The 27,884-nt window shown below is 45.6% G+C and overlaps 2 protein-coding genes across 3 annotated transcripts in view; one reads left to right on the top strand and one right to left on the bottom strand.

Annotated features, from left to right (window-relative positions):
* Positions 1–27,884, top strand: part of socs2 (suppressor of cytokine signaling 2) — a 106,950-nt gene that overhangs the window by 37,448 nt on the left and 41,618 nt on the right. The window lies entirely within an intron of this gene.
* On the bottom strand, positions 4,241–22,620 carry mrpl42 (mitochondrial ribosomal protein L42). Of its 2 annotated transcripts, none has more exons than XM_038810965.1 (5): positions 22,447–22,620; positions 9,451–9,514; positions 9,281–9,365; positions 7,744–7,907; positions 4,241–4,522 (listed from the first exon to the last, which is right to left on the bottom strand). In XM_038810965.1, exons 1-5 carry the CDS (start codon positions 22,610–22,612, stop codon positions 4,477–4,479), a joined length of 525 nt encoding a protein of 174 aa, XP_038666893.1. In that variant the 5' UTR covers positions 22,613–22,620; the 3' UTR covers positions 4,241–4,476. The 2 variants fall into 2 exon arrangements, with proteins under 2 accessions (XP_038666893.1, XP_038666894.1); XM_038810966.1 differs by lacking the exon at positions 22,447–22,620 and adding an exon at positions 11,604–11,712.

The raw sequence follows: 27,884 nt of genomic DNA, 5'->3' as shown, positions 1-27,884 counted from the left end.
TACCTAATACTATTGCTTTAATCCAGGAGTGGATTCTATGATGAAGGCAGGGATTGTGATCAGTTTAGTGGAATTGCTATTTGCAACCTTCAGAATGGAGTACATCAACAAGGAGATTTCTCGAGGCAGCAAGTCAGTGGATAGAGCATGAACTTACCAATTTGCTGCTCAGGAAGTGAGAAGTCGACAGATTTACATAAGCTAAGTATTTGTGTCTACATTTCTGTTCACTAGCTGGAGCTGCAGAACTTCATCAGTCTATAATCCAATCTGAGTAAAGTCAGCAGCTGTCCCCATTCAGAGTCTTCCATCAGTTTCTTTGAGAACAAAGTGAACCTATCTTCAATATGCTCCAGGCCATTGCACGACTGTTTGCAATGTAGTACTCACCTTATAGATGTTTAATTATAAAGCCCACTGCTAAAATCAGGCCCCAAAGGGAGCCACTTTAAAACACATGGTTGTGGTGAACCCCTTCAGAAGGCAAAGCGAGTCCTCTTGCCCTCCCACTTTCACAAGAAATTCAAACTTTGATTTTTTTTAAACTCTTGTCCAGAGTGCAGGAAACTTTCATTAAATGCTCAGGAGTTCAAAATCACAAATAGATGCTCAGGAGTTTAAAATCACATGCAAATGATGAGAAGGGAGAAGGATAAATGAAAGTAAACCAAAAATGGACTAAGGACCTATTCACCCTACTTTTCTCTACATATCTGCCTGTCAGCCCTTTGTTATCCTATCCAACTGCAAAGAATGAAGAGCGTGGGAATAGGAATAGGCCATTCAGTCCTCTAACCTATTCTGACATTCGGTTAGATCGTGGCTGATTTATGAACCATAGAAGGTAACTAGGCAAACTAGAGGATGCATGAAGCAGGATATTTGAATCATTATCCTCACTACCAAATATACGGGGAACACAAATGGAAGAGAGACAAATAGATATTTTGCCTCTTGTTTTCACGGTGAAGGCTACTAGAACCATCCCAATAGTAACAGGTAATGGTGGCGCAGTGGTTAGCACTGGGTTATTTCAAGGACCCATGTTCTATTCCTGCTCTTAGGTGACTGTGAAGTTTGCACGTTCTCCCCATGTCTGTGTGGGTTTCCTGCAGATACTCTGGTTTCCTCCCAAAGTCCAAAGATGTGCAGGAGAGGATATGTAGATTGGCTGTGCTAAAAATTGGATATGTGGATTGGCTAAGCTTAAAAACTGCCCCTTAAGTGTCCAAAGATGTGCAGGTTAGTTGAGGTTAGAGGGATAGGATGGGGGAGTGGGGCTGGTTGGGCGCTTTTTCAGAGGGTTGGTGCAGACCCTTTTTTAAAATAAATGTAGTGTACCCAATTGAGTGGCAATTTAGCATGGCCAATCTATCTACCCTGCACATCTTGTGACTCACGCAGACAGAAGAGTGTGCAAACTCCACACGAACAGTGATCCGGGGCCGGGATCGAAACCCGGGTCCTCAGCGCTACAAGGCAGCAGTGCTAACCCTCGTGCCATTGTGTCAGTACAAACTTGATGGGCTGAATAGTCTCTTCTGCACTATAGGGATTTTGTGGATGAATGCAAAAGTTGTTGAAAAAGAGGAACATAATTCACCACCATTAGGAAAAAAGTACTGAGCCAACTATTGGAATTAAAGGCAGAGAGGTCCCCAGGGCCTGGTGGCCCATATCCTAGATTCTTAAAAGGAAGTGGCAGCAGATATAGTGGAGGCATTGGTTATATTCCAAAATTCCCTGGACTCTGGAAAGATTCCAGTGGTTTGGAAAAGGCTACAAAAGGAGAACAGCAGAAAGTAGGTTAACTATAGACCTGTCCGTTTAATGTCTGTCGTAAATAAATTGTTGAAATCCATTAAGGAAGTGGTAACAGGATATTTCAAAACACAATCCATCAGAGTCAGCATAGTTTTATGAAGAGTAAATAGTGTTTTGACTAATTTGGTATAGAGTACGTCAAAGATATAACAAGCAAAGTGGATGATGGGGGTCCTGTAGATATTGTGTATCTGGACTTCAAGAAGGCGTCACACAAAAGGTTAATACACAAGATAATATTCTAAAAGGTTGTGGGTAATATATTGGCTTGGATAGAGGATTGGACAACCGACAGAAAGCAGACAGTGGGGATAAATGGGTCTTTTTCTGGTTGACAAGATGTACTAGTGATGTGCCAGGTCCTTGGGGGCCCAACTATTTACAATCTTGGATGCTAGGATAGAGAATGTACCATGTACCAGAGCCAAATTTGCAAATTACACTAAAATAGATGGGAAAGCAAATTGCAATGCGGAAATAAGAAATTTACAAATGAATATGGATAAGTTAGGTGAACGGGCCACAATTTGGCAGATGGAATTTAACGTGGATAAGTGTGAGGTTATCCATTTTGGTTGGAGGAATAAAAAGGCAACTTATCAAAATGGAGAGAAACTTCCAAATGCTTTGGTGCAGAGGGAGCTGGGTGTCCTCGTGCATGAATCGCAGAGTCAGTATGCAAGTGCAGCAGGTAATAAGGCAAATGGAATTTTGACATTCTTTGCTAATGGAATAAAGTATAAACGTAGGGAAGTGCTGTTGCAACTATGTTGGGAGTACTGTGCACAGTTGTGGTCCTCTTAAAGGCAGTTCAGAGAAGGTTCTGTGATTTTGATTCCAGGGCAGTTTTATGGGTAGTTTAGGTCTAAACTCGCTGGAGTTTAGAAGAATGAGGAAGTCCAATTGAGGTATACAAGATGCTAAAGGGAATTGACATGGTAGATGTAGAGTTGATGTTTCCCTTTGTATGACATTCTAGAAGGAGGCCATTTAGGCTAAGGGTAGCATATTTAAAGCAAAAATGAGAGGGGTTGTGAACCTGTGGAATTCTTCCCCCCCCCCCCCCCCCCCCCCCCCCCCCCCCCCCCCCCCCCCCCCCCCCCAGAGTGCAGTGGCCGCGGGAACAGGAAACAAATGTGAGGAGATAGGTTTTTACAGCAGGTAGGAAGGTGGAGATAAGATCAGCCATGGTCGTATTGAATGGCGAAGCAGGTTCAAGACGCTGATTTGCCTACACCTGCTCCAAGCTCTTCTGTTCTTGTATCAAACATCTCAAATGAGTTTTTAAATTCTTTCATGAGATGTGGGAACTGCTGGCAAGAATAACATTTGCTGTCCATCCCTAATTGCCCTCGAGAAGGTGCTGGTGAGTGCTTTCTTGAAACACTGAATTCCATCTGGTGCAGGCATACCTGCAGTTCTGTTAGGTAGGGAGTTCCAGGATGTTGATCCAACAAGTGAAGGAACATCCAATGTAATTCTAAGTCAGGATGGTGTATGGCCTGGAGAGGATCCTGCAGGTGCTGATGTTCCCATGCATCTATCACCCTTATCCTTCTAGGTTGCAGAGTTTGGAAGGGGCTGATCAAGCAGCATTGGTGAGTTCTTGCAGTGCATCTTGTACATAGTGCTGTCACTGTGCAATGGTGATGGATCAAGCAAACTGGTCTTGGATGGTATCTAGCTTGTTCAGATTTTTTTGAAGTTGCACTCAAGGTAAGCGGAGAATATTCCATCACACTCCTGACTTTATGATTATAAATAGTAAACAGGCTTTGGGGAATCCGGAGGAGAATTACTCACTTCAGAACTGTGTTGTAATATTTCTACTAGAATTTAGTCCTTGTCTATTGAAATACTCACTTTACTTTTTTTTATGCTCCAAATTATATCCAGAGTCACTTTCGTGAAACTTCTGCTTTTGATACAATTGTCTCTAATACACACTACTCAATCCAGAAAAACACAGAATAAAGCCCATGGAGTGACAAGACAGTCTAGTTTATGTCTTAAATTGACAGAATAATAATATCTTTAGTATTGTCACAAGTAGGCTTACATTAACACTGCAACGAAGTTACTGTGAAAATCTCCTAGTCGCCTATTCGGGTACTCTGAGGGAGAATTCAGAATGTCTAAAATCACCTAACAAGCACGTCTTTCGGGACTTGTGGGAGGGAACAGGAGCATCGGGAGGAAATCCACGTAGACATGGGGAGAACATTCAGACTCCGCACAAACAGTGGCCCAAGCGGGAATCCAACCTGGGACCCTGGTGTTGTGAAGCAACAGTGCTAACTGCTGTGCTACCATGTGTGTCCAGTTCATCTCAATCTGCCTTCCCATGGAGACACAAATTGGTGGATTGAATAAGTAGTTCAAAAACTGTCTCAAAGTTAATAATGAGATGAGAAAATCTTTTTTTAAGATTTTATTATGTTAACATAGTGAACTGACAACAATGAACTGCTGAACAGCCATTCCATGGCTTAGAAGGGGCTTCATTTTTGCATGCAAGACTGCTTCTTAAACAGTTCAAATATCAAAGTGTCACATGCGATTGAAACCATAGACTCCTAGAGCAAGCACCAAAGCTCTTTCCTGTCCAGTGGATGTATCAGTAGCAGAGGCAATTCCAGAGCTGAAGGTGCATCATCTGTCTTTTGGAGGATTAGATTTAATCTTCTGCCTGCGGTAACTTTAAACAAAAAGGAGACATTTTAATCCCTTCATTGTGGAACAACAAAATAGGCATACACCCATACTCATAATATTTTCTGATACTTCCATAATTGAACCTTTTCATTAATGATTCCTTGAATACTAAACCTTCCAATAACTGAAAATGATATGTGGATTAAGTGAGTGCATACAACTTGACATAATGTGGAAATGTGAGGTGATGCACTTTGATGGATGAGTATTTTCGAAATGGTAACAAGAAGCGAGGAACTGTGGAGGAGCCAAGAGGTTTAGGAATCCAATTAGATTCTAGTGGATAGGTACAAAAAAAGATTAAAATGTTAATGAGATGTTATTGGCAGGGAGGGACTGTTAAGATGACGATTCTCCCGCGGTACTTGTTTGTTTTTCAGTGTCTCCCCATCTTTATCCCGTGGTCCTTCTTTAAGAGGCCGAATAAAATTATTCTCGGATCTGTATGGGCAGGGAAGTCCCCGCGGGTGAAGAGGATGATGCTTGAAAGGAACAGAGGAGAAGGGGGGCTGGCGTTGCCGAACTTCAGCAACTATTACTGGGCGGCCAACATAGCGATGATAAGGAAATGGATGGTGGGGGCAGGGTCGGTTTGGGAACAGATGGAGGCTGCTTCATGCAGGGGCACTAGCTTGGCAGCCCTGGTCACGGTGCCTCTGCCGCTTTCGCCGGCACAGTACTCCACCAGCCCGATAGTGGTGGCGACACTTCGGATCTGGGACAAATGGAGGAGGCATGTAGGGGAGGTAAGAGCATCGGTGTGGACCCCAATCTGCAGCAACCACCGATTTGCCCCGGGGAACATGGACGGGGGGAAATCGACTGTGAAGGAGGGCGGGGATTGTGAGGATGGAGGATCTGTTCCTGGAAGGGAGCTTTCCGAGCATGAGGGCACTGGAGGAGAAGTTTGGGCTGGCGAGAGGGAACGACTTTAGATACTTGCTGTTGAGGGATTTTGTTCGCAGACTGGTGCCGTCCTTCCCACGTCTCGTGTCGAAGGGGAGGCTAAACAGGGTAGTTTCTCGGGGAGAGGGTAGAGTTTCAGACGTCTACAAGGAGCTAATGAGAGCTGAGGATATGCAGACCGAGGACCTGAAGCTTAAGTGGGAGGAGGAGCTCAGGTGGGAGCTTTGAGGACGGTATTTCGGCAGATGCCTTGAGCAGAGTAAACACGACCGCAACATGCGCCAGGCTCAGCCTGATCCAGTTTAAGGTCGTGCACGGGGCCCACATGACGGTAACCTGGATGAGCAGATTCTTTGGGCTGGAGGACATGTGTGCTAGATGCGCCGGAGGGCCGGCTAACCATGTATACATGTTCTGGTCGCATCCTAAACTCAGGGGGTATTGGCAGAGATTTGAAGATGTCATGCCCCGGGTATTGAAAACTGGGGTGGTAATGAGCCTGGAGGTGGCAATCTTTGGCTACCATCCCTGGTAGCCTGGCGACAAATATTGTTAGCATGGAGGGAATCAAAGCCCCCGAGGGCTGAGGTTTGGCTATTGGACATGGCGAGCTTTCTTGGCCGCAAGTCAAGTTCACCTTGAGAGGTTCGCTATTGGGGTTCGCCCAAAGGTGGCAGCTATTTATTGACTTCCTCGCAGAGGAGTAAGCGTCAGCAGGGGGGGGGGGCTAGGGAAGAGTAGAGTACAGTAGGGGGATATTGAGGCAGGTCCGTGCGTGAACAGAGCCGTGGTTTGCACTATGTTTAATTTGTAATTTGACTTTTTGTTTTTGTACTGTACAATGTCACTTTTTCTATATGCCTAAAATACCTCAATAAAATTGTTTGTTAAAAAAAAGATTAATTCAATGTTAAGTTACTGTTGCACAGAGCTCTGGTTAAACACCTCTAGAATGCCACATTCAGTTCTGGGCAGCATACCCAAGGAGAAATATACTGGTGTTGGTGGGGATGCAGCACGGAATCACCCGAATGATACCAAAGCATGAAACTATGACCACATTTTAAATTCCCATGAATATAAAAAAAAAAGGGGTGGTGTTAAAAACACTTCTTCCCACAAATGGTTTTGGAAATATGGAACTTTCTCCTTGTTAGGAAGCTGGAATGAAATAAAAAAAGAACTGGTTAAAAAAGAAACGGATAGGGTTTTAACTGCACTGAGGATTGTGAGATGCAGCTCAGTAGCAGGGTTTAACAGTTACTTTGTTAAGCAAAGTATAGACTAGCAGTCTCGGGACCTGTATCATAGCCACCAACAGTTGCAAAACAGAACTCTCAGAGAATCAAGCTGTTGCGCAAATTGAAACTGAGAGACAACATTCATTAAGTTCTACTCTAAACGAGAGGAAAGGTTCCCAAAAGAAAATTACAGGTCCCTCATGGTAATTATTTGTTGGATTTGATTCAGTGTTAAAATCTATGGGATGTTTTGGGGAACATTTTAAGAAAGTAGATAGATTTGGATTGGGGGGGGGGGGGGATTTAAATATACTGTCTGGGTAACCATTATTATAGTTAATTGCAAATGTTGTTCTTCACTGTTGCCTTTCTTGTTTTTTTAAAGTTTAAGAAACATTGTTATTTGATCATTTACAACCAGACTGACCCCTTTCCTCATTGGGTTTCATTTATTTTCTCACTTTTTCCAAATTGCAAAAATAAATAGTAGTTGGCATTCCAAGTTTCCCTTCTGGGATTTGGGATGCCTTGACATTGAACACCAGCATATTTCAGAACACTCCCCAAAAAGCTGTTGAGGCTAGGAGTGAAAATTTTAAAACTGTGAACCAACAGATTTTTGTTAGGCAAGGGTCTGAAGGGTTACAGAGCAAGGACAGGTAGGCACAGTTAATGTTCAGATCAGCTATGATCAAAATTAAATGGGAGACCGAAATGACCTCCTCCTGCTCCCTATATGATTGATCAATAAAAGATCAAAGAGTAGCACAATGTAGTTCAAATCTGTGGATTGAATACACCGACAACAATGGAAGGCAATCCACAGTTTCCCCTTACACCAAACTAGGAGTGGGAAGAGGAAGGGTTACAAATGTGAGCTTAGTTTTTTTGTATTGGTGTGCAAAAAACTGTCCTCACCTTATACAGCTGCAAAGCTTGAGATGGAGGGATGATTTTCTACAGGTGAATATAGCTTCAAAGTTTACAGTAGATGTGGTTTTATTGAACACAGCTCACAAATACAGAAACCAAACTGAACTACAAAAATAATACTCACCGCCCAACTGGATACCAACGGTGCTTTGTTGTATAGAACATTTTACTGAGTTCTTCAATTGTAGGGGCCTGTTTATCACACAGCACTTCTTTATCCAACCTGGCCTTTAGCACCTGGTCATGAGTCTCCTCTTTGTTCTCCACAGGGGAAGGTCTTGAAATGGGCTGCAAAACAGAACACAGATCGAATCTGGGAAATTACCTTCAATTTAGTTTTAACATTTAGTTGATAAATAGGTAGGCTACAAACTGGTTTTAAAGGACATTATTTGGTTTATAAAAATACAAAAAAAAGCAAAGACCATTACTCAATTACTAAGGCCTCTGCTGATTGCGAGCTTTCAGCTGCCAAGCCTAGTTCTCAAATTTGCTCCCTAAATGCCAGGTTACCACTTCCATTTCTTCCTCATTGCCGTGGGCAGCATGGTAGTACAAATGGATAACACTGTGGCTTCACACTGCCAGGGTCCCAGGTTCAATTCCCCGCTGGGTCACTGTCTGTGCGGAGTCTGCACATTCTCCCCGTGTCTTTGTGGGTTTCCTCCGGGTGCTCCGGTTTCCTCCCACAGTCCAAAGATGTGCAGGTTAGGTGGATTGGCCATGATAAATTGCCCTTAGTGACCAAAAAAGGTTAGGATGGGTTATTGGGTTACGGGGATAGGCTTAAGTAGGTCGGTGCAGACCCGATGGGCAGAATAGCCTCCTTCAGCACTGTATGTTCTATTTATCCCTTTGGCTCAGTGACTATTCTTGTCTGATTCTGCTTCAGTAAAGCTGTGGGACACTTTTGGGATACAAGCACAGGTTGTTTAGGACATGCACCCATGCATTCCCTTTTGAGAGAAAGCCTCCCCTCTCTGCTTCTTCCCAGAATAGCTGTGAGCAGAATTCATCATATGGGGAACGAAGGTACCGAGACTGGGAAGCTCTGAAACTTGAAACCATATTAAGCAATGCAGAAAAAAGTACTGATTTAAAAAAAAAAATAATTGCAAAGAAAGTTAGAAATTTATATTTATTTTTCTCCCGACAAATTAAGCTGCAACTTCAGTCTCAAATTGTAATGTGTTGTGTTCAGTATTTTTACCCCGATAATAGCCAATCCCCCTCTGCTTTTACCAGTTTGGCTATATCCCATTACACCACAAAAGGACAACCAGGCAGACTGACCACTTTCAGATATCTTCCACAGCCTCCTTGTCTGGTCTGTTGGGAAGCACACAATAGGATGGCGCCAGTGATATGCTCAACCAGAGAACAGAATTAAAGTATAGTGAGTCAATCGTGCATCTTCCCAGTCTTTAGCACAAGGAGTTAATAGTTCAGAGCACAAAAGATGAGAAGGGTCTCCTCTATTTCCTGTTACATGGAACATTATGATGTGTTTGGCTCATTATGGTAAACATGAACAGTACATCATAATTCAAATTCAACTCATTGCGATTGAGCAAAACTGCCATAAATATACATAATTGTAACATGAACTCTGCAACTCAGACTTCCACAAAACCCTCAATATAAGAATCCATCAGTTCTACCTTGGTGTGTTCATACGGGATGTCCACTGATGGATGGTAACAGACTACTGTCTGTCCATCTGATGTCACTGCAAGTTCAACTTTGCTGTAAAGAGATGGAAGCTGCTTCAGTAATTGAATTCAAAAGCTGCCATACGTGGATGCGACAAATCAGAAATACAGTTACTCACCAGTTGTAATCGTTGGGAAGAGCAGCATATGTAGACTTGTGACAAACACAACTCCCAACTCCACCTGCACAAAATAATACAGCTTAGATTAGTCATTCACACCATTATGACAAAGACATGTTAATTAAGTTATCTTATTGGGAAAAATAATTTTATAAAGAAACAAAACATTGCATTTCTATAGTGCTTTTCAAAACAAAAAAACAAAATCACATTTGGAGACTGGCGGTTCAACTTCATTTGTCTTTACATACTTCATTGGCCATAAAGACGGATAAAGACTGCTATAATGTAATGAAGGAAACGCGGCAGCTAAGCTGTGCACAGACAGCCTTCCACAAACCAATGTGATAATGAGCAGATAATCTGTTTTTGAGATATTGATCAAGGGATAAATATTGGCCAGTACACCAGGAATAACTTCTCTGCTCTTCTTCAAAATAGTGAATAGTGATGTGGGATATTTGCCATTCAATGAGAGTGCAGACAGGTCTTTGGTTTAATATCTCATCCAAAAGAGGTCACTTCCAACACTGGAATGTCAGCCTTGATTTTTGTGCTCAAGCCTTGGGTCGGTCTTGAACTCAGAACTTTGAGATTCAAGCAAGAATGCTACCAAATGGGTCAGATTTACAAAACCTTTTATATGCATCTATTCCAATGATTTATTCATATTTGGATAAGACGACATGAAATATTGGGATATCATAATTCCATAATTTCGATCCCACCATACTTGCAGTCCAAAGAAATCACTCCCACACTTCATTTAAAGAACTAAAAGTGCAATTCAAAATTGTTGTAGTTTGAATACTAACCTGATCATACAGACAAGAGTTGTGTATGGCGGGGGTGGCATGGTGGCGCAGTAGTTAGCACTGCTGCCTCACAGCACCGAGGACCTGGGTCACTCTCCGTATGGAGTTTGCACATTCTCGGGTGTGTCTGCATGGGTCTCGCCCCCACGACCCAAAGATGTGGGTCTTCTGCAGAATTCTGCAATATTCTGCAGAATACCAAAGATCAGGGACTGGTTTAGCTCACTCGGCTAAATCGCAGGTTTTAAAGCAGACCAAGCAGGCCAGCAGCACGGTTCAATTCCCGTACCAGCCTCCCCGGACAGGCGCCGGAAATGTGGCGACTAGGGGATTTTCACAGTAACTTCGTTGAAGCCTACTCGTGACAATAAGCAATTTTCATGTGTATGGTAGGTGGATTGGCCACGCTAAAATTATTATTTTTTTAAAAAGTTGTGTATGGCTACAGTGGCGTATTGGAAATAGCAACCCAGAGGTTAGGAGTTCAAATCCCATTGCAACCAATTGTGAAATTAACCTAGTCATTTGTGGGCTAGCACTAGTGGGTTAAAATAGCCAACTGGTTCACTGCTGTCCTTCAGGAGAGAGATGGATTCTTAAATGCCCTCTGAAATGGTCAAGCAAGTCACTCAGTTGTTTCAAATTGCCACAAAGTCAAAGAAATATTGAAACCAAATGGAACACCTGGCATCCACCTACACACCAGAAATGGCCCGGCAGAACCAGCTGTCGATTCTACAAAGTCCTTACTAACATCTGGGGGGGGGGGGGGGGGGGGGGGCTTGTGCCAAAATTGGGAGTGTTGTTCCACAGACCACATCAAGCAACAGCCTGATCTGGAGTCATACTGTACAATGTCCCAAACACCACGATCACCAACCCAGACTATGTCCTGTCCCACAAGGAGGCAGCACAAGAGTATATGAAATGAAATGAAAATCGCTTATTGTCACAAGTAGGCTTCAAATGAAGTTACTGTGAAAAGTCCCTAGTTGCCACATTCCGGCGCCTGTTCGGGGAGGCTGTTACGGGAGTTGCCTTGGGATCTTCGATGTCGACTCTAGAGCACATGAAGGCTTATGGCATCAGGTTAAACATAAACCTCCTGCTAATTACCACCTAACCCTCCTCCCTCTGATGAATCAGTACTCCATGTTGAACACCGCTTGGAGGAAGCACAGGGTGGCAAAGATACAGAATATATTCTGCAGAATATACTCTTGAGTGCAGGGCATTAATTTCCATCACCAAGACTGGCTTGGAAGCACTACTACTAATGTCAGGTGGCGAGGGAACCAACAAGAGGAAAAAACATTTGACCTCGTCTTCACCAACCTACTTGTCGCAGATGCATCTCCATGGCCGTGTCAGTAGGTGTAGCCACCACACACTCCTTGTAGAGATGAAGTTCCACATTGATACCATCCATTGTGTTGTGTATTACCAACTCCATATCAAATTGATGATACGAAGTTAGGTGGTCAGGCAGGTAGTGCTGAGGAAGTGGGGAGGCTGCAGAAGGATCTAGACAGTTTGGGAGAGTGGTGCAGGAAATGGCTGATGCAATTCAACGTGAGAAAATGTGAGGTCTTGCACTTTGGAAAAAAGAATCCAAGCATAGACTACTTTCTAAACGGTGAGAAAATTCATAATGCCAAAGTACAAAGGGAACTGGGAGTGCTAGTCGAGGATTCCCTAAAGGTAAACATGCAGGTTGAATCTGTGATTAAGAAAGCGAATGCAATGTTGTCATTTATCTCAAGAGGGTTGGAATATAAAAGCAGCGATGTGCTACTGAGCCTTTATAAGGCTCTGGTTAGGCCCCATTTGGAGTACTGTGTCCAGTTTTGGGCCCCACATCTCAGGAAGGACATACTGGCACTGGAGCGTGTCCAGCGGAGATTCACACGGATGATCCCTGGAATGGCGGGTCTAACATATGATGAACGGCTGAGGATCCTGGGATTGTATTCATTGGAGTTTAGAAGGTTAAGGGGAGATCTAATAGAAACTTACAAGATAATACATGGCTTAGAAAGGGTGGACGCAAAGAAACTGTTTCCGTTAGGCGAGGAGACGAGGACCCGTGGGCACAGCCTTAGAATTAGAGGGGGTAAATTCAGAACAGAAATGCGGAGACATTTCTTCAGCCAGAGAGTGGTGGGCCTGTGGAATTCATTGCCGCGGAGTGCAGTGGAGGCCGGGACGCTAAATGGCTTCAAGGCAGAGATAGATAAATTCTTGATGTCGTGAGGAATTAAGGGCTACGGGGAGAATGCTGGTAGGTGGAGTTGAAATGCCCATCAGCCATGATTGAATGGCGGAGTGGACTCGATGGGCCGAATGGCCTTACTTCCACTCCTATGTCTTATGGTCTAAATTGGACAGCTTTCAAACATCTAGCAACTCAAAACTGGGCATTCATGAGGCACTGTGGGCCATCAGTAGTATCAGAATTGTATACAAACACAATCTGTAACCTCGTGACCCGGCATATCCTCATGCTACCATTACCATCAAGCCGGGTCTGCAACCATAGTTCAATGAACATTGCAGCACAGCATGCCAGGAGCAGCACCAGCCATACCTAAAAATGAGGTGTCAACCTGGTAGCACCAGGCATACCTAAAAATGAGGTAGCAACCTGGTGAAGCTATCACACTGGATAAATTCCATACTTTTTTTTTTCAAAATAAATTTAGAGTACGCAATTCATTTTTTCCAATTAAGGGACAATTTTGCATGGCCAATCCACCTACCCTGCACATCTTTGGGTTTTGGGGGCGAAAGCCACGCAAACACAGGGAGAATATGCAAACTCCACACAGTGACCCAGAGCCGGGATCGAACCTGGGACCTCGGTGCCATGAGGCAGCAATGCTAACCACTGCGCCACCGAGCTGCCCGATAAATTCCATTCTGAACAACATGCAATAGAATCCCTATAGTGCAGAAGGAGACCATTTGGCCCATTGCATGCTTACCTTTAGCGATTACGTACAAGGAGACCCAAGTCTCGTTGCACATTCGTCTCTCAATCGAGAACCAGATAATAAGCGGCCTTCCTGTTTTGCTACCAAAGTGGTAACCTCATATTTTTCCACATTATACTGCAACTGCCATTAATTTGCCTACTCCCTCAACTTGTCCAAATCACAGTGAAGCATCTCTGCATCCTCCCACCCAGCTTTGTGTCATCTACAAATTTAGAGATGTTACATTTAGTGCCCTCATCTAAATCATTAATATATATTGTGAATAGCTGGGGTCCCTATGGTACTCCACTCATCACTGCCTGCCATTTGGAAAAATACCCATTTATTCCTACACTTTGTTTCCTGTCTGTCAACCAGTTTTCTAGCCATCTCAATGCACTATCCCCAATCCCATGTGCTTTAATTTGACAGGCTAATCTCTTATGTGAGACTTTGTCGAAAGCCTTCTGGAAGTCCAAATAAACAACATCCACCCTCATCAACTCTACAAGTTACGGACTTCTGGTGGCGGCGATGTGGTGGCTCCCGCCAGGGTACTTTGGTTTTGGCCCTTTTGCCCGTTTTATGGGCGATTGTTTGGGGGAAATCGGTGTAGTTTGATGGAATCATATCTGCTCGTAGGAGTAATGTCCAGTAAATATTACACAAGGCAGAAGTCAGGCAAAGGATCGTTGTTAGACTCAGACCTTCCTAGAGCCTCAGCAGGGGGAAATCATGGCGGCGGCATCTGCCTCTGGTCGACTGAGATGTTTGTTAGCCTCTTGACCGCCGCATTTAAGAAGCAGCAGCAGGCAGTCACTGAGTATCTGGAGAAGGCAATGGAGGGGGCTTTGTCCCAATTCTGGTGGCCATGGACAAAGTGGATCGGCGATAGAGGTACAAGGGGCGACGATATAGACATTAGAGGTGGGACTCTGACCACAGTGATCGGATTGTCTCCCTAGCTGCAGAGATGGCCTTGTTGGTTGAGGAGCGCAGAGTGCTAAAGGCCAAGGTTGACAATCTGGAGGACCACTCCAGATGTCAAAACATAAGAATCATTGGGCTGCCAGTGGGCCTGGATGGCTCAAACATGTCCAAGATGTTCGGAAAGTTGGTGGGGGGGGGGGATCTTTCCAACCTCTTCCAAGTTGGACTGAGCCCATCGGTCGCTGAGGCAGTAGCATAGATCTGGGGAACCACCACAGGCAATCATAGTCAGATTTCATCGATACCTGAATACGGTGCAGGTCCTGAGGTGGGCGAAGGACCATTGGGACTGTAGATGGGAGGGCCATGCCATCAGAATATATGAAAATATTGGGGCAGAGCTGGCAAGAAGGTGCGCAGCGTCTAATAAAGCCAAGGTCTAAGTGGAAAAGGATAATGGGGCACGAATGGTACACAGGGTGTCCTTGTACACTATTCTTTTGTACTTGACGGATCCGATCCCCACAATGGGCGATATCATAGTGCTGCTGAAGCGTTTGGGGCTTTTTCTGGATATAAATTGAAGTGGGAGAAAAGTGAGCGTTTTCCCCGTCATTCCACAAGGGAGGGAGCTAATCTGGGGGATGTTCCATTTAACGGGTTCCCATTTTCGGTATCTGGGTATCATTGCAGTGTGAATGTTATTATATTATTACTGCGTGGTGAATGCTGTGAAGGTGCAGGGGTGGTATGGGGATCTTGGTGCTGTATGGGTGCAGATGGAGTCAGGTTCATGTCTGGGGTAAGGGCGTTAGTGACAGCCTCATTGCTGTTTTCTCCTGTGAAGTGTTCTGTGAATTCGTTGGTGGTCTCCACACTGAAGATATGGAGATAATTTCGGCAGCACTTTAAATTGGGGGCGGTATCGAAGCTGGCGCTGATCTGTGCTAACCATATGTTTGAGCTGGTGAGGTTGGATGCTAGGTTTCGGGGCGAGGAGAAGGGGGTTGAAGGGATGAGGGATCTTTTTCTAGAGGGGCGATATGTGAGAACAAAGAACAACATTGCACAGGAACAGGCCCTTCGGCCCTCCAAGCCTGCACCGACCATGGTACCTGCCTAAACTGAAACCGTATGCACTTACGGAGTCTGTATCCTTCCATTCCACCCTATTTCATATATTTGGCTAGATGCCCCTTAAATGCCTCTAATCGTACCTGCTCCCACCACCTCCCCAGGCAACGCGTTTCATATATTTACCAACCTCTGTGTAAAAAAACTTGCCTTGCGCATCTGTTCTAAAACTTTTCCCCACGCACCTTAAACCTATGTCCCTTAATAATCGACTCTCCTACCCTAGAAAAGAGCATCTGACTATCCACTCTGTCCATGCCACTCAATCATGTAGAGGTTGTCTCTCAACCTCTGTCGTTCCAGTGAGAACAAACTGAGTTTATCTAACCTCTCCTCATAGTTAATGCCCCCCATACCAGGCAACATCCTACTAAACTGCTTCTGTACCCTCTCCAAAGCAGCCACATCCTTCTGGTAGTGTGACGACTACAATTATACACAATATTCCAAATGAGGCCTAACTAAGGTCCTGTGAGCTTGGAGTTGTCAGAGAAATTTAGGCTTTCACAAGCAGACACATTTTGGTACGTACAGGTTTGCAATTTTGTGAAAAAGATCTTTCTGACATTCCCTGTGGTACCTCATTGTTGGAGAGGGTTTTTTCGCTGGAAGGGATGGAGGGAGTAGTTTGGGGTTTCTAACAGGATTATAGCAGAAGATGCAGTGTCAGTGGAGGGGGTTACGGCTAAATGGGAGGAGGAGTTGGGGTTGGAGAATGTGGTGTGGTGCGAGGCGTCATGTCGAAGTTAGGGTTCGTACAGTTGAAGATGGTGCACAGGGCCCATTTGACCAAATCCAGAATGAGCAATTGTTTGCCGGAGTAGAGGATGAGTGTGAACGTTGTGGGAGGGACCCAGCTAAGCATATGCACATGTTCAGGTTGTGTCCTGGGCTCATGACGTTCCGAGTCTCCTTCTTTAGCACCATGTCAGCGATTCTACAAATTAAACTGAAGCCCTGTCCCTTCGGGGCCATATTTAGGGTGTCAGACCTGCTGGAGCTGCAGGCAGGGATGGATGCTGGCATTCTGGCCTTCGCCTCCTTGATTGCTCGAACGTGGGTGCTGCTGGGGTGGAGGTTAGCCTCTCCAACTTGCATCTCAGTTTGGCTGGGCGATCTTATGGAGTTTTTATATCTGGAGAAAGCCTGGGGGCGACACGGTGGCACAGTGGTTAGCATTGTTGCCTACGGCGCTGAGGATCCGGGTTCGAATCCCGGCCCTGGGTCACTGTCCGTGTGGAGTTTGCACATTCTCCCCGTGTCTGCGTGGGTTTCGCCCCCATTCCAAAAGATGTGTAGGATAGGTGGATTGGCCATGCTAAATTGCCCCTTTAATTGGAAAAAATAATTGGGTACGCTAAATTTTTAAAAATTAATAAAATAAATAAATATATGGAGAAAGCCAAGTAAACCGTGAGGAGGGCAATTGAGGAGTTCTACCAGAGATGGCAGCGATTTATTTTGCAAATTAAATTGCAGATTATAAGTGGGGGGGGGGGGGGGGGGGGGGGAAGATTTCTGTTGGATGTCTTTTTGCGCAAAATGGGGAGGGGGGTAAAGAGGGTTCTGGGAGGGTTTGTTATTGTTTTGCTGTTATGTAGAAAATTGAAAACGCTGAATGAAAATATATTGTTTAAAATAAGGCCACGGCCGCACTGTACAAGAGCAACGTGAGGTTTGGTGTGATGTAACCAGCTCATCTTTGGGTGACTTTCCAGGACAGAGACTATTACTTTGATGCGCTGGAGAATGTGAGGAGTTTCTCAAGAAGAACAGACTGGGGGTGAACTAAAGTGCTTAAGGACAGGAACAGGAAACCCATTTGAGAATCAAATAAGATTGCAGAAGGGATTGGTGTGGAATGTATCTCACTCAATTGTAGGACATGGGGGGCAGGGGTGCACTGTATTGATTAATAAGAGGGTGTTTTTTGTCGGCAGCTAATATATTAGCAGATGCAGATGGGAGGTACATAATCATCAGTTGGTCATTGACAGGCACACCAGTTGTTTTGGTCAATGTGTATGCGCCAAACTGGGATGACACGGCAGTCATTAATAAGGTGCTGCCATCTATCCTAGATATTGATTCACATCAGCTAATTATAGATGGGGTCTTCAGTTGTGTTTTGGATCCTACGTTGGATAGGTCGAGTCCCAAGTCAACAGTCCATTAAGAGCGGAAAAGGAGTTATTAGTGTTCATGGAACAGACGAGGGGCAGACCAGTAGAGATTTAGGTTTCTGAGAGATAAGGAGTTTTCTTTTTTGATCCCCCACATCGATCGGGTTTACCCCTGGATTGACTTCTTTGTGATGGGTAGGTCTCTTCTTCCTCGGGTGAGGGGGGTATTTGACGATCGTTATATTGGATCATGCTCTGCATTTTGTGGACCTAATTTTGGAGCCAGGCCACTATTAGCAACCCCCGTGGAGACTGGACATGGCTTTGCTCATGGATACAAAGGAGCGTGTATCCTCTGCCATTGGAGAGATTGAAGAGTACGTTGAGTTCAACATGAAAGAATGAGGCGGTCTCGCCTTCCATGCTCTGGGCCAGGGATGATTATGTCAATGGATGAGGGGAAGGTTTTCAATAGGGTTGATTGGGGGTACCTCCGAAATCCTAGGGCGGTTTGGCTTCAGGTCAAAATTTATTTCCTGCATTAGATTTTTGTACTGGGCCCCCACCGTGAGTGTGCGTACTAATGCCCTGAGCTCGGGTTATTTCCTCCTGAACAAGGGTGTCTGTTGTCTCCGCTTTGGTTTTCCTTAGCGACTGCTAGCCACTTCATTGACGTCGTCTAATAGATGCAGGGGGATAGAGTGTGGGGGGAGGGAGCACAGGATGTTGCTATATATATCACGGACCCACTCTCCAGTTGGAGATAATGGAGTTGCTCAGGCCGTTTGGCTCCTTAATCTCCCACGGTTTTTCTTCCAGTGTCTCCCAGTCTTTCTTCCCAAGGCATTGCTTTGCAAGGTGAATAAATTGTATCTGTTTTGTTTGGGCTGGCAAGACTCCTTGGGTTTGCAGGCCATTTATGCAAAGGGACAGGCAGTCGGGGGGGGGGGTTGGCATTACCTAATCTGTTATGTTACTACTGGGCGGAAAATATTGTTAAAGTACGGGGATGGTTCAAGGATCCAGAATCTATATGGGGGCATGGAGGAGGTTTGGAGTCAATTTGGGCAGCACTTTAAACTGGTTCCATGTCACTGCTGGTGCCGATTTTCAGTAACCGTAGGTTTGTTCAATCTGCCTTAGATTCATCGTTTAGGGAATGGGAGGGAGGGGTTGGAGAAGTTTAGAGACATGTTTCTGGAGGGTAGGTTCTCCGGTCTAGATGAACTGAGAGAGAAGTTCCTGCTCCAGAGAGGAAGCTTTCAGGTACTTTCAAGTCCACGATATTTTATGCAAGGAGTTTCCTTCATTTTCCCTGGAATCATTGCCTTCACTTATGGATAGGGTCCAGTTCTTGGCCGAGTTACAATGGTGCTCTAGGGGGCAGATGAATCACACTCACATGTTTTGGTTTTGCCCCAAGCTTGTTAGTTTCTGGGTCTCTTTTTCTGATTCACTGCCAAGGATTTTGAGCGTTCAGCTGGAGCCGTGCCCGTGCTGGTCATTTTTGGAGTATCAGACTTGCCGGTGCTGTAGATGGGGATAGGAGCAGATGTCCCAGCCTTCGCCTTGCTAATAGCCCAGAGCCAAGTTCTGCTTGGGAGGAGGTCCCCGGTGCCACCCAAGGCCTTGGCTTGGTTGGAGGGACCCGATGGCATTTCTGCACCCGAGAAGATCAAGTATACCATGAGGGGATCAGTGAAAGGTTGTACTAGAGGTGGCAGCTCTTCTTCATCTCCTTTTTCAGGCAACTGATAACCCTCAGCTTGGGGGGGGGGGGGGGGTTGTCTTTTTATTAAGGTTCTGTTTTCTCTATGGGGGTTGAGGGGGACTGGGGGGATTGGGTGGATGTATTTTTGGTATAGTACAGGGTTGGGATTTGTCTTGTTTTTTGTTATAATGAAAATCTTGTTTGAATAAAAATATATTTCTATAGCTTTACGAGTTACAGTAGATTTGACAAGTATGATTTCCCTTTCGTAAATCCATGCCGATTCTACGATTCTGCCACTGCTTTTCAAGTGCTCTGCTATTAAATATTTTATAATGGTGTACTATAGCAATTCCTCCACTACTCACGTCTTTTCTCTCTAGCTCCCTTTTTAAATAGCGGGACTAGTTTTTAAGCTACTCTCCAATCTGTAGGAACTGTACCCGAGTCTATAGAATCTTGGAAGATAAGCACCAACGCATCCACTATTTCTAGTACTTTGGGATGTAGATTATCAGGCCAAGGGGATTTATTGACCTTCAATACCATCAATTTCCCCAACACCCATTTCCCTACTCATACTGATTTCCTTCAGTTCCTCCCTTTCATTAAACCCTGTATTCCTCAACATTTCTGGCATGTTATTTGTGTCCTCCTTCGTGAAGTCAGAACCAAAATATGTATTTAGTTGGTCAACCATTTCTTTGTTCCCTGGTATAAATTCACCCTTTGACAAAGAGTTATCCAGAAGCGAAACATCAGTTCCGTTCTCTCTTCCAGCTGTCAGACCTGATGAAATTGTCCAGCATTGACTGCTTTAATTTTATAAATTTTATAAAATTTATAAAAGTTATAAATTTCCCTGAATCAGACTCTGGACATTTGTCTTCAACAAACATTTCTCTTCACATACTTATAGAAGCTTTTACAGTCAGTTTATATTCCACAAGCTTATTCTCATACTCTATTTCCCCCATCTTAGTCAATCCCTTTGTCCTCCTTTGCTGAATTCTAAACTGCTCCCAAACCCCAGGTCTGCTGTTTGTTCTGGCCAATTTGTATGCCTCTTCCTTGGATCTTATCTCTAACATCCCTTGTAAGCCATGGTTTGGCCACCTTTCCAGTTCTATTTTTGCGTCAGACAGGAATGAACAATTGTTGCAGTTCACCCATGCGGTTTGCCATTGTTTATCCACCGTCATCCACTCTCCAGTCCTCTGGCACTCTTCCATGTTCTATATCCCTTTAAATAACATTCCCCAATCCATCGTAGCCAACTTGTGCCTCATACCATTGTAGTTTCCTTTATTTAGTTTCAGAACCAGAGTCTTAATCAACTACGTCACTCTCCATTGTGATGAAGAATTCTATCATGTTATGGTCGCTCATCCTCAACTAGATTGCCAATTATTCCTTTCTCATACACAATAACCAGACTTGGATGGTCTGTTCTCTAGTTGGTTCCTCAACATATTGATTCAGAAAACCATCCCATATGCATTCTAGAAATTCCTCCTCAGATATTGTGACTGATTTGATCTGCCCAATCTATATGCAGATTAGAGTTACCCTTGTATGCATCTCTAATTTCCTGTTTTATACCATTCCCAACATCACCACCACAGTTTGGGATGTTTATACACAACCCCCATTGGATGTTTTTTGCCATTTGGTGTTTCTCAACTCTACCCAGATTGCACATCGTTGGAACTAATATCCTTCCTCACTATTGTGTTAATTTCCTCTTTAACCAGCAATGCAACCCCACTGCTTTTTACTTTGTATGTCCTTGCAAAATACTGAATATCCATGGATGTTCAATTCTCATCCCTGCAGCCATGTCTCTATAATCCAGACTGTATCATACCCATTTACATCCATTTGCATGATGAATTAATTCATTTGATTGCAAATGCTCCATGCATTAAGGCACAAAGCCTGAAGACTCATCTCTTTAACACTCCTAGTCCCATTATTTTTCACTGTAGCCCTGTTTGATTCAGGTCCTTGATTTATTTTTATTCCCCTTTTGGTCGTTTGTTCTCATCAGTGTTTCTCCCTCCTCTGATACCTTGCAGAGGTTCCCATTCCCCTGCCCTTTTGGTTTAAACCCTCCCCAACCTCTCTGGAAATACTTCTCACGAGGACTTCTCAGAGGACATCAGACCCAATCCTGTCCAGGTGTAACTCGGCCAAGTTTGCCCTGGTCTCACTTCCCCAGTTGTTAGACCTCAAAGACAGAGTTTTAAAACACGTATTCAGTTGTTCAACCTTAGGGACAGAGTTTTTGACACCTATAAGATATAGGAGCAGAATTAGGACAATCGGCCCATCGAGTCTGCTCTGCCATTCAATCATGGCTGATATGTTTCTCATCCCCATTCTCCTGCCTTCTCCCCATAACCCCGGATCCCGCTCACTGATCAACCCCGGATCCCCCTACCTTAAAGTCACTCAGTGACTTGGCTTCCACAGCCATCTGCGGCAATGAATTCCACAGATTCACCACCCTCTGGCTGAAGAAATTCCTCCTCATCTGTTTAAAGATTCGTCCCTTCAGTCGGAGGCTGTGCCCTCGGCTTCTAGATTCTCCCATTAGTGGAAACATCCTTTCCACATTCACTCTATCTAGATCCCTCAGTAATCTGTAAGTTTCAATAAGATCCCCCCTCGTCCTTCTAAACGCCATAGAATACAGACTCAAGTCCTCAACCGCTCCTCATATGACAATCCTTCATTCTAGGGATCCAGAAAACCCACACTGATTTGTTAGACCTCAGGAACAGGGAGTTTTTAAAACCCACATTGATTTGTTAGACCTCAGGAACAGGGAGTTTTTAAAACCCACATTGATTTGTTAGACCTCAGGAACAGGGAGTTTTTAAAACCCACATTGATTTGTTAGATCTCAGGAACAGGGACAGGGAGTTTTTAAACCCACACTGATTTGTTAGACCTCAGGAACAGGGAGTTTTTAAAAACCCACATTGATTTGTTAGATCTCAGGGACAGGGAGTTTTTAAACCCACATTGATTTGTTAGACCTCAGGAATAGGGAGTTTTTAAACCCACATTGAGTTGTTAGACCTCAGGAATAGGGAGTTTTTAAACCCACATTGAGTTGTTAGACCTCAGGAACAGGGAGTTTTTAAACCCACATTGAGTTGTTAGACCTCAGGAACAGGGAGTTTTTAAGCTCCGGGTGCGCGGTGTCTGCGCTCCCCCGGGGATCCGGCGCACAGCAAGGTCCGGAGCGCAGCGGATTGCCGCCCAGCCCCGGTAACCTCCCCCGCGGCGGTCGGTACCTCTCGCAGCCGCCGCTCCAACCCGTATAACCAAACGGCCGAGTGCAGGATTTACCAACATGCGACCCGCTGACAGCGCCATGTTCCGCTGGCCGGAATGGGAAACGGGTGTCTCCAGAAAGCAGTCCGTTGGAAAGCTCAGCCTAGACCATGGGTTCCAGTTCATGGTGGTTGAATCGAAAAGGGGAGGGTCAGGATAACAACTTTTCCCAACAGAGTGGTGGTTTTATACTGGATATTTAACTGGGTCAAAGAAAGAGGCTCATTAGGCATTATGCCATGTTTAGTGAGGACATAACTTAAAATATTGGCAAAGTCTCATTGAAAAACCAACAGAATCAGTATCACTCTTTTGCTGAGGAAACGGTTGAGAAGGGTTGGGATGTGATGAAAAGGGATGAAAGGGTAACGGCTGGGGCCATTGTTAGGTTTGGCTTTCACAGAGCGCTGGCCCTTGTTCTGCTATAAACACATTCTGCTATCTATGCCACTATTGGCACCTTAATTCTTTATTTCTCTATCAACACTCCCTCTGACTCGTCTCAATTAAATCTTTATCAAATCTCCTGAGCTCCCACCCCTCTAACCTGTCCCTGCCCCATTTTGATCCCCTCTTCAACAGTTTAAAATCCATCACATTTCTACCTCTCCAGCCTGGTGGAGACTGTGGAGCACATTTATGTCTGTCTTGTGGTGATATGCATCACTGTAAATACACAAGGGGTTGATGTAAATACACATAGACTAGATAGACACTAGAGGGAGCACCAGAGATATGACACACAGACATTCAACCAATAGGCCAGTAAGATAGGACACGACCAATGGGCATTCACGACACACAGAGGTCACACTACCACAGGAGGGCATTACATCAACCCATATAAAAGGACATAGCACACATGATCTTCCTCTCTCCAGTGGTGACACTTAGTGAGTATGAAGGGTTGATTAAAACACATCACACCCACCACGTGGATTGTAGCAGACTGGTTAGATAGTCTGAGTAGCTATAGCAGGATTAACAGGAGAGTCGAATCCAAGTAGGAGAATCGTTAACAGTTCAATAAATGTGTTAAAGCTATCTCCAAGTCTGAACCTTCCTTTGTCAGAGTGCACATCAAGAAAGCAGCTTATGCTACATCAAGAGCATAACAAAACATGTCCTAGGCTGCACTCCCTTTTTGGTTTCTTGACAGCATTGTTGTTGAGGTTTTCTTTGCACTTCAGCCCCACGCTCCTGATCTACAGACATCTGGTGCGGAGGGGGGCGAGGAGGGCGGAGGACCTCCTTGTGAACCTGCTCCTGGGCCTGGCCAAACTTGCCATTTATAGGTCCAGGCAGCGGCGACCGAGGGGGTCATCCAGCCTGACTGCCCATCGTCCGTGGCCTCATTCGCGGCCGGGCATCTCTGGAGCGGGAGCATGCGGTCTCCACGGGCACACTCAAGGCTTTCCGTGCTCGGTGGGCACCGCAGGGGTTGGATTGCCTTATCGACCCCGATTTTCGCACTTTAATTTGACGGGTTTTTGACAAGTTTTTGTTTCCTTTCTCGTTCTTTTTCGGCTGTGCTCCACTCGTTGTTTTGTCTCTCTTTTGATTTATCCATCAGTTACTTTAATGGATTGGATTGGATTGGATTTGTTTATTGTCACATGTACCAAGGTACAGTGAAAAGTGTTTTTCTACGAGCAGCTCAACAGATCATTAAGTACATGGGAAGAAAAGGGAATAAAAGAAAATACATAATAGGGCAACACAAGGTATACAGTGTAACTACATAAGCAACAGCATCGGATGAAGCATACAGGGATGTAGTGTTAATGAGGTCAGTCCATAAGAGGGTCGGTTAGGAGTCTGATAACAGCGGGGAAGAAGCTGTTTTTCAGTCTGTTCGTGCGTGCTCTCAGACTTCTGTATCTCCTGCCCAATGGAAGAAGTTGGAAGAGTGAGTAAGCCGGGTGGGAGGGGTCTTTAATTATGCTGCCCGCATTCTCCAAGCAGCGGGAGGTGTAGATGGAGTCAATGGATGGGAGGCAGGTTTGTGTGATGGACTGGGCGGTGTTCACAACTCTCTGAAGTTTCTTGCTGTCCTGGGCCGAGCAGTTGCCATACCAGGCTGTGATGCAGAACTTTATGGTTCTTTTGCTGGGTTGTCACACCCAGCATCACGCCAGTGTCAGTGGTGGATGCTGGCTTAACTCCTGTACGTGTAGATAAACGTGCAGTTCATAAATTCACAAAAAAAACCCACAAGAACCAAAAAAATAAAAAAGGCAAAACACATAAACAAAAATATTTTTTTATTTGTTAAATTAGAGTAGTAAGATCATATAAAAGGTCTACCTCTCTTCAGCCTGGTGGAGACCGTGGAGCACATTTGTGTTGTCTGACCTAGGCTGCAATCCCTTTTTAGTTTCTTGACAGCATTGTTGTTGAGGCTTTCTTTGCACTTCAGTCCCACGCTCCTGATCTATGGACATCTGGTGCGGAGGGGGGCGGGGAGGGTAGAGGACCTCCTTGTAAACCTGCTCCTGGGCCTGGCCAAACTTGCCATTTATAGGTTCAGGCAGCGGCGACCGAGGGGGTCATCCAGCCTGACTGTCTGCCCATCGTCCGTGGCCTCGTTCGCGGCTGGGTGTCCCTGGAGCGGGAGCATGCGGTGTCCACGGGCACACGTGAGGCTTTCCGTGCTCGATGGGCACCGCAGGGGTTGGATTGCCTTATCGACCCCGATTGTCGCACTTTAATTTGACGGGTTTTTGATAAGTTTTTGTGTCCTTTCCCGTTCTTTTTGGGCTGTGCTCCATGTCATGATAAGCACTCATACACATAATGAGATACAGACAGGCAGTGACAGACCCCCAGTACAGCCAATCAACACACAAGACAGAACACAACCAATCACCAGGCAGAACACTAGAAGGTGGTCTCCCACTATAAAACACGAGGCATCAACACTCTGCCTCTTTCCACTGGTGACAACTGTAGTGACAGTCAGGGTGTATATATCAGTTAGCACCTTCTACACATGGCTCAGAGCTAGTCTGGTCTAGTTAGTTATAGTTAGCACACTTAGATTAGTAGAGTGTCAAACCCACAGCGAACTGTGAGCACTGCTTAACAAGTTCAATAAAGCGTATTGAAAGAACATCAAAGTTTGGAGTCTGCTTTCAAGTACAACTGCATCCAGTTGTAGTCCATGTTACCCCAGGGTGATTAACACGACATCCACACGTTGTTTTGGGGCACTCCCCTCTTTTGTTTTATCCATCAGTTACTTTATGTTCTTTTGCTTGGTTGTCACACCCAGCATCATGCCAGTGTCAGTGGCGGATGCTGGCTTAACCCATGTACGTGTAAATAAACGTACGGGTCATCACTTCACAAAAAACCCCCACAAATAAACAAAAAATAATAAAAAAGACAAAACACATAAACAAAAATATTTTTTCTTTTCCCCTGATAAATTAGAGTAGTAAGACCATATAAAAGGTCTACCTCGCTTCACCTCTGAATAAGAGTCATATGGCCTCCAAACGTTAACCCGTTTCCCTTTTCTCCACAGATGCTGCTGAGTTATACCAGCATTTTCTGTTTTAATTTAATTCTGCCATATTTTGTTTTTATTCGACAAAATACCTAATGGCAGGGATTCTCCATTCGTGAGACCATGGGCGACATTCTCCAAGCCCCGCGCTGGGCCGGAGAATCGCCGCAACCGCGCCATGCCGCCCTGACACCGGCACGCGATTCTCCGAGCAGTGGAGAATCGGCGTATGTGCGCAGGCGGATTTGGCACGGCGCCGGTCATGGTCCGTTGTTCGCGGCAGGGTCGCCGATTCTCTGGTCTTGATGGGCCGAGTGGCCACGCGGAAACGGCAGAGTCCCACCGCCGCCGTCCACACCTGCTCACAGCCGGTGGGAACATCTCCAGCCCCGGCCCTATTTTGTTATGCGTCAGGCCCCTGAACCCCCACACCATGTTGCGTCGGGGCCGGCGCGTTAAGGAAGTCCACCGCGCATGCGCGGTTTGGTGCAGTGCCACTGCACGTTCGCAGGTTGGCGTGGCGCCCAGTTGGCGCCGGGAAGGGAGGCTGGAGCGGGGCCAGAATCAGTAGTGCCCGCATCCGTTTCGCGCCGTCGTGAAACGGGACGGTGTTCACGACGGTGCGGACACTGCCTCCATTTCGGAGAATCCTGCCCATTGTTTCCCGCTGGAGTTGAATTGGAAGGAAGCGCAAATAAGGAAGCAATTCAGAATACAAGGGGCGCGATTCTCCGCAAATCCGGCGTGCCGTGAAACTGGCCGTGTTTCACACCAGCCTCGGAGTTCCGTCCCGGGACCCGATTCTCACCCCGGGCGGGGCTAGTATCGGGGCCGGGGGAATCACGGCGATGCGGAGTTAGCGAACGTCACTAACTCCGCCTGCCAAGAGTCACGGCGGCTGACGCGCACGATGATGTCAGCCGCGCATGCATGGGTTGGACGGCTCCAACCCGCGCATGCGCGGATGACGTCATCACGCAGACGCGTCAAACCCGCGCATGCATGGGCCATCATGCCCCTCAGCCGCCCCGCGGACTGATCCTGCGGGGCGGCGGAAGAACAAATAGTGCGCGGGTATCAGACCCGCTGCCCGTGATCGGTGCCCACCGATCGCAGGCCTATGCCACCCTTGGCACGGCCGTGATGCAGCCGTGCCAATCGGTCCCATGGTTGTCCGGGAAGGGCACTTTGCGGCCGTTTTCACGAACGCTGAAAGCAGGTGTGATCGCGGCCGTGAAAACGGCCGTAAACTCCGCGGTATTCGGCCCATCGGCCTGCGGAGAATTGCTGTTCGCTGTAAAAAACGGCGAGCAGCGATTCGTGTCGGGGGGCGGCCGGAGGGGGGGGGGGGGGGGAGAATAACGGGAGGCCGTGAAAATTGTCGGGAAGGCCCTCCCGCTATTCTCCGACCCGTCGTGGGCAGTGGAGAATCGCGCCCAAGGTATTCCTGTTACCGGGCCACCATTTTGAGCTGGCAGCCCAATAGCAAGGTCCAACAGCTGGCCATCCCTTCCACACCCTACCCACATCGTAAAGCAGCCCCCAACCACCTTTCATTGCGAAACAAGCCCCCACCTCTGGATTTTCTGGGATACCCTCTGTAATGATATCTGGTATATCATCTTTGTATATATGAACGATTGGATTTGTTTATTGTTGTGTGTACCGAGGTACAGTGAAAAGTATTTTTCTGCGAGTAGTTCAAACAGATCATTTTGTACATGAAAAGAAAAGAAAATAAAAGAAAATACATAATAGGGCAACACAAGGTACACAATGTAAATACATAGACACCTGCATCGGGTGAAGCATATAGGAGTGTAGTATTAATCAGGTCAGACCATAACAGATTTGTTTAGGAGTCAGGTAACAGTTTCGGGGAAGAAG

This window comes from Scyliorhinus canicula, chromosome 11, assembly GCF_902713615.1.
Source record: "Scyliorhinus canicula chromosome 11, sScyCan1.1, whole genome shotgun sequence".
In the NCBI taxonomy this organism is placed as follows: Eukaryota; Metazoa; Chordata; class Chondrichthyes; order Carcharhiniformes; family Scyliorhinidae; genus Scyliorhinus; species Scyliorhinus canicula.
The sequence above is the reverse complement of the archived record's forward strand: the minus strand, read 5'-3'. Positions and strand labels throughout refer to the sequence as shown.